We start from the raw sequence: 12270 nt of genomic DNA on the forward strand, positions 1-12270 counted from the left end.
AAAGCAGAGGTCCAAGGGGGAAGTGTTGTCTGAGCTCAGTCAGTTGTTGAAAGATGAAGTCTCTAGTCTGCTTCCTGTGAGAACTTGAATGGACCAAGACACAGACTAAGATGGAGCCCCTCCCTGGTGGCCCTACAGAGAACCTGGCTGGGGATATTTCTGGATGGCCAGGGAGATCACTTAGCTTCTGTAGTGCCAAGGAAGAGTGTGTGTTGTAGAGCCAGGTTGCCACATATCCAAATGCATTTTGTCATTTTGTAATATAAGTAATAATGCAGGCATGCTCAGTCGCTTCGGTTGTGTTCGACTCTGCAGCCCCATGGACTGTAGTCCACCAGGCTCCACTGTCCTTGGGATTCTCCAGGCAAGAATACTGGAGTGGGTTGCCATGCCCTCCTCCAGGGGATCTTCCTGACCCAGGGATCGAACCCATGTCTCTTATGTCTCCTGCATTGTCAGGCAGGTTCTTTACCACTAGCACCACCTTGGAAGCCCCATAAGTAATAATATTCAATGTTTATTACATATTAAATTTAAGGGGTACTTTTTTCATTTTATCTAAAGCCAAGGCATGGTGTTTGTATGAATTCTGATGACTAAGGAAAGGGCAATGCAAGTCATTCTCTTTGCCATAGTCTTCGTTTCTGCTCAGCTGTTCCTGAGAGAAGTGAGGCTTGGCCATGGCTCCCAGCAGGATTTTGAGAGCAGATGATTTAATTGTGTGTGTGTGTGTGTGTGTGTGTGTGTGTGTGTGTATGTGTGTGCGCGCGTGCATGCCCAGTCGTGTCTGACTCTCTGCAATGCATGGACTGTAGCCCACCAGGCTCCTCTGTCCACGGCATTCTCCAGGCAAGAATACCGGTGTGGGTTGCCATTCCCTCTCCAGGGGATCTTCCTGACCCAGGGATCGAACTTACATCTCTTTTGTCTCCTGCAGTGGCAGGTGGATTCTTTGCCAACTGTGCCACTTTGCTAGTTTATGCCAAATGGAATTCAGTGATATTAATTTAATGGCAGATAAGTTTGGTTGACTTTTATCTTACCCATCACCCAGTACCATTTAGCCTCTTCTTTCTCCCGGCACTAGGTTCCTTTACATAATCTGTGAAAATTCTTTCTTTGTACCATCAGTTTTTTTAGTCAGTGTCTAATGAGAAGTAGAATTGTAATGCCCAAACTAAAGCAGTGTTTGTGAAAGCCACTACAAATAGTTAAAAGAGTTTTTAAATTGACATTTAGAGGGTGGCACATTACAACGGAAAGTGAAATACATTTGAATGTTTAAGTGTGAGAATAGCAAAAGTGGCCTTTTCCCGTCTTTTTGTTTGTTTGTTTCTGCTTTTAATGAAGATATGTTCCCAAGTTAGGCAAACTCTTGTTAATCCTTCAGGTTTTAGTTTACATCTTACTTCCTTCAGGAAGCCTTGTTTGGCCAGCTAAATCCAAATTAAATCAATTATGGTCCCTCATAACTGGATTTTTTTTCCCTCAAAGATTGTAATTTATTTATTTTGGGGATTGTGTTAAAATGGGCTGTCCTTGTGGGAAGAGATTTTGTTTCCTCTTCTCTCTGACCCCAGCACTGAGGTACCCGACTAGCCCAAGGAGGGTGCTCAGTGTATATGCTACCATATAATAAATGAATATGCAAGTGAAATGAGAGTAAAGAGAAATGAATTACATGCAGCTATACAAAAAAAGATTGTTTGTATGTTAGATGAAATTTGGGGATGACATTTATATTTTTTAATTAAAAAATGTTCATTGGAAGCAATTTCGTAAGTCTGGAAAACTATAAGGGGAGACTCACCTATTACTCTATCACCAGAGAAAACCATAAGTAAAATATACATTTATTTCCAGTATTTTCTCCTCTCCCTATGTGCCTCTCTGACAGTGAAGGAAAGTTACATGTTTGTGTTCATGTCTGCATGCATGTGCACATCTGTAAATACATATGTGTGTTTGTGTATGCATGTGTTTGTATGTGTGTGTCTTAAGACATCTCAGAGTAACTAATGTTACCACCTGTATTAGAATGCAGAGATTAATTTCATTTGGGTAGATAAAAGTTACTGTCTTCAAATATATGTGCTTGAAATTTCTCCTGAAAAGTTCCCCCAGTGTTTGCCTATCTAATTTTCACTGAAGATGATAAGATAGCTATCTTTTTTGTTTAGGAGACTAAATCAACTTGGTCACATATATATTGTATTATAAGTTATTTCTTAACTTATATAATAACATATTTTAAAATATATACATTAGTTATACATATATGTATATGTATATATCTTTCTTGAAGAAAAAATTTTTGGCTTCTTCATACCTGAGAAAGTCATCCTACAGCCTTCACATATACTTGGACACAGATTTACTGGGACACATTTCTTTTGTCTAAAAAATCTGGAAATGTGGCTAAATGCTCAGTCATTTAATATTCAAAAGGAGAGGTCTAAGTTTAGCAATGGAGAGAAGTCTGGACCACCTTAGCTGTGTTCCTCTGTGGGCACCCTGTTCATTCTTTTCTGGTGCTTCACAGTATATTTCTTCATCCTACTAATCCAAAATAAAATCATTCCTATGAGCATTTGCAGTTACATACTCATGCACATGTCTCTTTCTATCTCTTTCTATTATGGATAAATTTTTCAGTTATCCCAATTATTCTATTAGTCTGATCCCCTCCTTGAGAACAATCACTGTCTATTCTTTGATCTCCATACTTTCTGAACATATTAAAATTTTTTTTAATGGCATTGATCTGGTTTTTATGAAATTTGAATTCCTCTTTTGTTGTCTCCAAAGTAGACTTTAATTTTGCCACTGTATTTTTAGTTCTCTTGCCATCCTCATTTACGTTATGCATCTTTTTACTCATTAATTTACCTTGGTCTCTCCTTTCAGCTCTCGGCTCCGATTTTATAGGACCAATGTCTTCTGACATTTGAGGATTCCCCCAAATTTCTAAAATCTTATTTTGCTTCGTATAGTAAATCAAATTCACTGAGCTAAGTAGTAGGAATTATGTTTCCTTTATATTTCTGTAACATATTCTCATAGGCCCAGTTTGTTTGTTTTTTTTTTCCTGCTCACTCAAACTTTAAAAAAGAGTTTTTGAGGTATAGTTGATTACAGTGTTATGTTAGTTTATGGTGTACAGCCAAGTGACTCAGTTATATGTTTTCTGACTTTTTTTGTTATGGTTTATTATAAGATATGGAATTTAGTTTTCTGTACTGTACAATAGGACTTCATCTGTTTTATATATTGTAATTTGCATCTGATAATCCCAGACTCCTAATTTATCCCTCCTCCTATCTTTCCCCTTTGGTAATGATACATTTGTTTTCTATGTCTGTGACTAAGTTTCTGTTTTGTAAATAAGTTCATTTGTATCATTTTTTAGATTCCACATATAAGTGATACATACGATATTTGTCTTTGTATGACTTCAGTTAGTATGACAGTCTCTCAGTTCATCCATGTTGCTACAAATGGCATTATTTCATTCCTCTTTTTTATGGCTGGGTAATAATTCCAAAGGAGATCAGTCCTGGGTGTTCATTGGAAGGACTGATGCTGAAGCTGAAACTCCAGTACTTTGGCCACCTCATGTGAAGAGTTGACTCATTGGAAAAGACCCTGATGCTGGGAGGGATTGGGGGCAGGAGGAGAAGGGGACGACAGAGGATGAGATGGCTGGATGGCATCACCGACTCGATGGACATGAGCTTGAGTAAACTCCGGGAGTTGGTGATGGACAGGGAGGCCTGGAGTCGGACACGACTGAGTGACTGAACTGAACTGAATAATTCCGTGGGTGTATATCTACACTGTCTGTGTGTGTGTGCTCAGTTGTGTCCCCAACTCTTTGCAATCCGTGGGCTGGCAGCCTGCCAGGCTTTTCTGTCCATGGAATTTTCCAGGCAAGAATTTTGGAGTTGGTTGCCATTTCCTACTCCAGGGGATCTTCCTGGCCCAGGGATTGAACCTGCATTTCTTGCATTTCCTGCATAGGTAGGTTGATTCTTTACCACTGTGCCACCTGGGAAGTCTATATATACACTACATCTTTTTTATCCATTTATCTCTTGATGAACATTTAGATTGCTTCTGTGTCTTCTCGATTGTAAATAGCACGACTGTGAACATTGGAGTACATGCATTCTCACTCAGTTGGATCCAACTCTTTGCAACCCCACGGACTGTAGCCCACCAGGCTCCTCTGTCCATGGGATTTCCCAGGCAAGAATACTGGAGTGGGTTGCCATTTCCTTCTCCATTTGGGGTGCATGTATCTTTTCAAAGTAAAGTTTTATCCAGATATATCCCTAGGACTGGAATTACTGGATCATTTGGTGACTCTATTTTTGTTTTTTTAAGGAACCTCCATACTGTTTTTCATAGTAGCTGCAACAATTTACATTCTCATTAATAGTATAGTAAGATTCTCTTTTCTCTACACCATCTCCAGGATTTATTGTTTGTAGGCTTTTTGATGATGGCCATTCTGACTGGTAGAAGGTAATACCTCTCTGTAGTTTTGGTTTGCATTTTTTATTGGTTAGTGATGTCAAGCATCTTTCATATGCCTGTTGGCCATCTGGATGTCTCCTTTATAGAAATGTCTGTTTAGGGGTTCAGCCCATTTTTTTATTGTATTTTTTTGTTGTTGTTTTTATTGAGCTGTATGTATATTTTGGAAATTATTCTCTTGTTGGTTGTATCATTTGTAAATATTTTCTCCTAGTCTGTAGGGTTTTTTTTTTTTTTTTATGGTTTTCCCTTGTGTTAACTCATTCTTGAAAGCTTGAATATAGAAACATCTTTCCAGATATTTACCAGCAAATATGTAGTGATTGCATTTGACTTCACTTTTTGCCAACTTGCATACCACCTGAACCTCCTTCTCTGTTATATAGTGAATGGCAACACCTAATTTAATTCCCAGGTTCTAATAGACTTTCATATAGTGTAGTTGGAAGCCCTAGGGTGAAATTTTTTCCACCCACTTCCTTTTTTTGACTGCTGATGAATGAAATGATTTACATAAACAAATCTCTAAGTCTAGAAAATGCTCCTTGTGTACTCAGAGGTACAATTTAGCAAGTTTTAAACAATTATTTTTGTATATTTCATTTGCTTGCTGAATAAATCAAGTTTTACACATAATTAAAAATTGTAGTATCTGGTACTTTAAGTGTTCTGTTAAAAGATATTATAACAATTCAGGTGTTAGAATATAAAGAGTATAGTTAACGGGGAAAAAATTAGGCAAGATGAACCTTATAAATAGATTAGAACTGTAAACCTTATGGATAGATTCCTCTTATAGATGGAAAGTATAACAGCTGCTCTGGACATGATTTAGAGGTTATTAGAAATGACTCCTTCAAAGTAACTCCTTCTATCCATTTTAGTAATCCTACCAATTGCAATCCATTTTTAAAATTTTTTTTTTAAATTCTTAAGAGGTCGTATTTGACTTCTAAGCCCCATTTTTTTTTTCATTTCCTTACCATACAGAGTTTTAAACATACATGTCATATAACTGTCTTTGTGAGCGCCTTACCTTTACTGCTAGGTAATAAGTTAAATGTAATAAATTAAAGTTTCTGATACCTGGATCATTGAGAGCATTCAGTGACTGTTTACTGAACCTGCATCCTTTAGGAAAGTTATTATGTTTTATATATATATATATGTGTGTGTGTGTATATATGTATATACACACACACACACACACATTATCTTTACTGTTCTTTAGCCCTTGGTTCAATCCTTTGGCCCTGCAAGATGTTTAGTATGTATCATTGAGCAAATCCTTGGGAAGGTGTGGAACCTCAAGCATTAACCAGAAAAGCAATATGAAGTTGAAACTTAAGAAGCTGGGATCAGGAAATTTAGGGTGAAAGATTCTGAACTCAGCTTTCCTAATAGACCAATGTGGGCTCAGCCCCACGGTCATTTTAGACTGAGCATAAACCTAAGGATATGAATGCTTTCTATAACTAAAGAAACTATGTGCAGCGATTAAGGAAAGGCAAAGATGCTGCACTGTGAGCTTTACATACTTACCTCATTTAATAAAACTAAAACTGAAAGCCATAGAAAGCGCAAAGTCCAAGCTTATTTAAAAAATCAAAAAATTTTTTAAGAGTTTTTTTTTTTTTTTTTAAGCAGAAAATAAACAACTAGGGTTTAAAATTCAGGTAAAGGTTTGTGTTAAGACTCCTTTGTGTATTTTATTTATTTTCTCAAAACCTAACTTTAACTCTTGTCCCATTGATTAAGAGACAGGTTGATCCATTGGCTAAAGGGTCAAAGAAAAGTGGAATTCCATATGAATCCCAAAGAGAAGAGCAGGCTTGTTTCTCACCCTATAAGTTTCTGTTTTTGAGGGGAAAAGGGGAAAAAAAAGATGAAAGAAATGGAGCTGAAGGATGAGGTTAAGTCTCACCTTGTAGTCTACCTGTTAACACTTCATTGCTACGTCATTAAGATGAGTAGGTGGAGGCTTTGGGTTCCAGACTTTATTTCTTTTTTCTTAAATTTGAATGTCTTTCCAAGAGCTTCTGGACTTTGTATTATAATCTCCAGATACTTGGCAATAATTTTCAGCTACCATAACTTGTTTCATATTTTTTTTTTGGCAGTGGCTGATGGAGAAAATGTTGTTTTAAGAGAAATGATTACTATGGAGATGAAGTTAGATATGTCAAGAGATGAAATAGTGAAAAAAATAAGCAACCTAATGATTAGACTCTCTATTCTTAAAGAATGTGTTTTCAAAATGAGGGAAATACTGTATTTTATTTTTCCATGTTAATCATTAATATATCTTTTATGCAGTACAAAACTGTGGTAGAAAATATGTTCAACAGCTCCTATTATGTAATAGCAACTCATAAATACTTGATATATCTGAATTGTGCAGACATGTCTAATGTATCATCATATTGTGAATGTTGCTTTTTATGCCTGCTAACTTTTTTTTCCTGACTTCCTCTTTTCTCTCTTTTGGCTTTATTTAAAAATATTTATTCATCTCTTTTTTGTGTACAATTCCATGTATAAATATAATGAGTATAATAAATGCTTGTGTTAGAGGCACCTTCCGGTAGGAAGATAAGATGTCCTTGTGGCTCAGACGGTATAGAATCTGCCTGCAACGCAGGAGGCCCAGGTTTGATCCCTCGGTGAGGAAGCTCCCCTGGAAAAGGGAATGGCAACCCACTCCAGTATTCTTGCCTGGAGAATTCCATGGACAGAGGAGCCTGGCAGGCTACAATCCATGGGGTCAAAAAGAATAGGATACAACTGAGTGGCTAACACTTTCACTTCACTTTCACCAGGAGGAAGATAAAGCATGTAATACAAAAGAAATTAGTCTATAAAAACTTAAGTAGTCCAATGAGGTCCACCAAGTAGGTTCATCAAGAAAGGTTTTTATAATGGATGGAGATATCTGACCTAGTTCTTCCACCAATTCATTTATTCATGTTTTTCACTCATTTATTACAATTACACTTGAGAATCTACTATTTTCCCAGCATATTTATAGACACTAAGAGTTCAGAGGTAAATAATAAAACTCTAGTCTGTGTTGTACAGATAGTAAAGAAAATATCCAATTAACAAGATTATACACCAGTTACAGAATTGTACTAAATGTTACAAAGAAGACCTAGAAGATGCTATGAGAACATATAGTCGGAGATCTAATTTAGAGATCACAAGGAATGCTTTTTTGAGGAAATGACATTGAAACAATCTTGAAGAATGAGTAGGTATTAGCTGAGTGAGGGCTAGAGTTTTGGGGGCCAGAAGGCAGAATTTTTGGCATAGATGGAACAGCATGTATGAAGATCCCAAGGCATGTGTGATTTTGAGTCTTTTGAAAACTAGAAGGTAAGTGAACCTTTGTGGGAGAAATAGAAAACAAGGCAGGGAAGTATGAGATGAAGCTTCAGAGGTGGGGACAGGCGTATCTGTGCTGCCTTGAGAAATTCACCTCATCTTTGAAGTCTCCAAAGGACTGAAGCAAAGGTAGCTACTCTTAAGTAGCAAATAGAGTAGAATAAAAGTCAGATAGACATTACAGGGCTATCTCAGGTGTTCAGATTAAAGATAATAGTACCTTGGATTGTATGGTTTCAGCATTGGAGATAAGAGAGTGAGTATGCATCTTTCAGGGGAAAATAGACATTACTTGTTGGTTTATTGGAGCAGAAGTGTCAAGAGGACAGTAAGATTTCTTACATGAGCAGTGGTGTTGATACCCTTCACTGAAATGAGAAACAGTATGTGCAGCTTAAGATTATGAGCTCAAATATGATATTCCAATTTTATGAAAACTAGGAGACATCCAAATAGAGATTTTAGATGGGTGATTTAGATGAGTGTTCGAGTGTATACCGCTCAGGAGGGAGATTGGCCCTGAAGATGAAAATGTGAGAGCTGGGGCCATGTGGAGGGATTCTGAAGCCATTTGTGTCTTAAGAATCAATATTACACATCTAGAGGGCATCATGAGCCAGACAAAGATAAATACTGTATAAACTAGAATCTGTGTAGTCAGATCTGGAATCTAAGAAACAAAACAAAGAAAAGTGACAGCATACGCAAATGTGTAGTTGCCAGAGGGAAGGGGGCTGGAGAGCTGAGCCAAATAGGTGAAGGGGATTAAGAGACACAGACCTCCAGTTATAAAATAAATAAGCCATGGGGGTGTAATATAAGGTACAAGGGATATAGTAAAAGAATTGTAATAGGGACTTCCCTAGCGGTCCGGTGGTTAAGACTGTGCTTGCACTCTGGGGGGCACAGGTTTGATCCCTGATTGGAGAACTAGGGTTCCACATGCCTTGTGGTTTGGTCAAACAAAAAAATTGTAATAGCTTTGTATGGGCACAGATATTTACAAGACTTATTGTGGTGATCATTTTGCAGTGTATGAAAATGTCAAATTCCTATGTAATACACCTGGAATTAACATAATATTGTATATGTTGGCTATATTTCAATTAATAGGAAGAAGTGAATGTTATTTGGACCAGTGAAATATTTTTTTCTTAGACATAATTTTTGCCACATGGTTTCAAAATACACATGTCATTATGCATGATTTTAATACACTCAGGGACACATATTCTCCCCTCTTGAGTAACATCCTTCTAACACAATAATGTAAGGGAGAATAAAATGCATTAACTGAACCTACTTTATAACACTAAGTGCTTGTACTTATCTGTTCTTGAATAGATATTTAGAAATTTATTATAATGGACTCTTCTGCATTCTATGCCCCCAGAGAATGTATTTTGATGGTAATTTATTGGAATATTTGATTGGTTAAATAATTTCTTATGTCAGGCAGTTTTGTAAATAACATGTTTTCCCCCCAAGGTATTGGGTTAAGGGTGAAAATTTTTTTATAATAATTATCATCTAATTTGTTGCTTTAAAGAGCGCTACTTTGTGTAAGCCTAATAGTTCATTTCATTAAATGTGTATGAAATCTTTCACATCAAAGGCTCTGAAACATGAAATGTGTTAACTCATGATAATTTAAACACAGATTTTGTTTTATCTGTGTGATTTCTACTAAAGATATTGCTACGGACTTACTTTTTTTTAAAGAAACACTTCAAATGTTCCACAATACTATAAAAACTATAGTATCTGTATTACTTACAGATTGACATAAATTATGAGAGAAGCACAGTAAGCAAAAAAGAAACTCTTTCTGCAAAACTTTGAAGGAATTAATAAGCATATGAATAGGCAAGTAGTTGGAGACTTCCAGTTTGTTACAGATGTAACATAACCTAAACTATGGCGAGACTTACTCATGAAATAAATTCACACTTTAAAGAGCTCATTTTGTGGCTTCACTGATAAAATTGAAACCTCTGCTGAATTGAATTATCTGTCTAAAAATACTCTGTGGTGATTTAAAATACTGGTAAAATTGCATTATTTTTTTTTTTTTAACTTGCAGCTTCTCAAATATCATCACCTTTTTTACTTTACAGATTTACTTAGTAAGTCTAGGGTCTCATACTGACTAGTTCATGAGTTGACTTGTTTTGCATATATATCCAGACCCATAGAACTAAATAGTTCTTATGTGCTTCCAGGAAATTTGTGGCTATGTGTTAATTCTCTATTTGTAAATTTATTTGGAAAAGAATGCCTTTTTTTGAGTGATCATATTGTCATGTAACCTGTGCCGTTGCTCATCTTGTGTTGTGTTTCCTTTGTCCTGAAGGAATCGCCTATGACCCTTTGATGCTGAGACACCAGTGCGTTTGTGGCAATTCCACCACCCACCCTGAGCATGCTGGAAGAATACAGAGCATCTGGTCACGGCTGCAAGAAACTGGGCTGCTAAATAAATGTGAGGTAATCCTGAATGGGCCACACTCTTTTACTTACTTAAATAAATCATGTAAAGAGGCCAGTACTCATTTGGGTAGTTGTAGAAAAATGTTAACTCTACAGCACAAACACCATGATTGATGAACCATCATGGACACTAGTAACATATAACCTGACGCTGGGCTGGACACACAGTGGGGACTCAGTCTGTGTTGATGGGCCGAGCAGCTGCCTGATGTGTGTGCCATTACTGTAGTGTTTTTTTTTTTTTTGTACACACAGAACTATTCTTGTTTCCAAATAGGTATCGTTTATTGAGTTAATTTTCTGAGAAGCTCTTCACATCCAGTTAGGAGCTACATAGTTGTTATTTCTTACAGTAAGCAATACTCTGAACTCACATATATGCCAATTTTGCCTCATGGAAATGGAATAGTTTTAAAAGATTAACTGTCTCTTAAAAGTTTTAAAAGATTACCAGGAAGAGTCACTTCTTTTTATTGGTGTTTAGATTCATTTCTGTCGATTCTTGTGAGTCTTAATATTTTTTTTTTTTTAGAAAAGTCTGGCTTATTGAGGCTTTTAAAAGTTAAAAGTAAAAATGATACCAGGTCAGAAAGGCTCCCTTTGTCATATTTGCAAAATACGTAACAACCAGCAGTTGGTTGATTTAGCTGCTATAAATGTCCATTGTTGCTTAAGATCCAGTAACAGTCTATATTTGAGTCTAAAACTTAAAAAAGAAAAATATCCTCTATGTGTTATTTTGCATTACCTTAGCATTTATTGATCAAAAGCACTTTTTCCTTCATCTGTACTTTTTCCAGATGTGTTCTAGGGACTAGAATTATGGACAAACATGGTCCCTATTCTTATAGACTGATCATTTGACATATTACTGTTTGGTTCCTACATATTACTATTTGGTTCCTTTGCCTTTCTCTATAAGAGCAGTGAAGGAACTCTAGTTCTCACAAGTTTGGGAAACAAGTAAGTGGATAATATTTTGACCATAGTTATGTCTTGAGGAAACTAATAACATTGAAACCATATTAAATTCACTATTCTTAAAATAGCGAATAGTGATAAAGACAGTCTCTTGTGACTACTTTTGAATTAATTGATTTTGACAACTGAAAATGTGGTCAAGAAAATTCCATTCAAAGCCTATTTACTTTAAAGTGAACCTGAAAAATATTTCAGTGGAAATAAAGATGTCAAAGTCAAGTACACTTGACTCTATTTGATAACGAGCATTAGTTCTGTCTGATCTTTTTTCTCTTCCAAGTGGCAAAAATAACTGACTTTGGAAGATGCAAAGTCATTCATTCATTCAGTGTGTTCACTTCTAAGGATAAATTCTTTTCTTTATTGATTTTTCTCTTTTGGAGATGAACTATATATCTTGTCTTACAGGGGAATTAAATGGTCATTTTCTTTACATCAAAACACAGATGATGTTGATGGGTCATTAAGCAGTCTCGATATTGTGAATGAATATGCCAGAGTAGTATATACAGATTTAGTTTCACAAGTTTTATTATTTGTTGGTAATAGAATTATCAAATGCCCTTCATATTTAGAGTTCTGCTTTTGAATAAGTGTATCCTTTACCTAGAAACTCAGAAGTGAAAGAATTTCAGCTAGACTTATTTCTATGGTTCTTTCTCGAGTGAAAGTCTATTATTCATATTTTGTCAGTAGCACCCATATTATGTGGCAGAAGGTTTCATATTCTTTGGTAAGTTTTAGAGTTATATCAATGTTTTTGATAATGCAGGTTGGAAGCCAGATCACTCTATTAGAGTCTGCACAATCCCATATGAAGCCAGTGAAGTAAGCCATCAAGGAGACTTTGTAGTAGGTTGGCCTTCATGGGTATTT

At 36.1% G+C, this 12270-nt stretch overlaps 1 protein-coding gene across 1 annotated transcript in view; it reads left to right on the forward strand.

Annotated features, from left to right (window-relative positions):
* Positions 1-12270, forward strand: part of HDAC9 (histone deacetylase 9) — a 980387-nt gene that overhangs the window by 706720 nt on the left and 261397 nt on the right. Inside the window, exon 15 of the mRNA XM_043462784.1 lies at positions 10277-10410. Coding sequence (XP_043318719.1) covers positions 10277-10410 — 134 coding nt within the window. The remainder of the gene's footprint in view (positions 1-10276; positions 10411-12270) is intronic.

The sequence above is a fragment of the Cervus canadensis genome, chromosome 3 (genome assembly GCF_019320065.1).
Source record: "Cervus canadensis isolate Bull #8, Minnesota chromosome 3, ASM1932006v1, whole genome shotgun sequence".
In the NCBI taxonomy this organism is placed as follows: domain Eukaryota; kingdom Metazoa; phylum Chordata; class Mammalia; order Artiodactyla; family Cervidae; genus Cervus; species Cervus canadensis.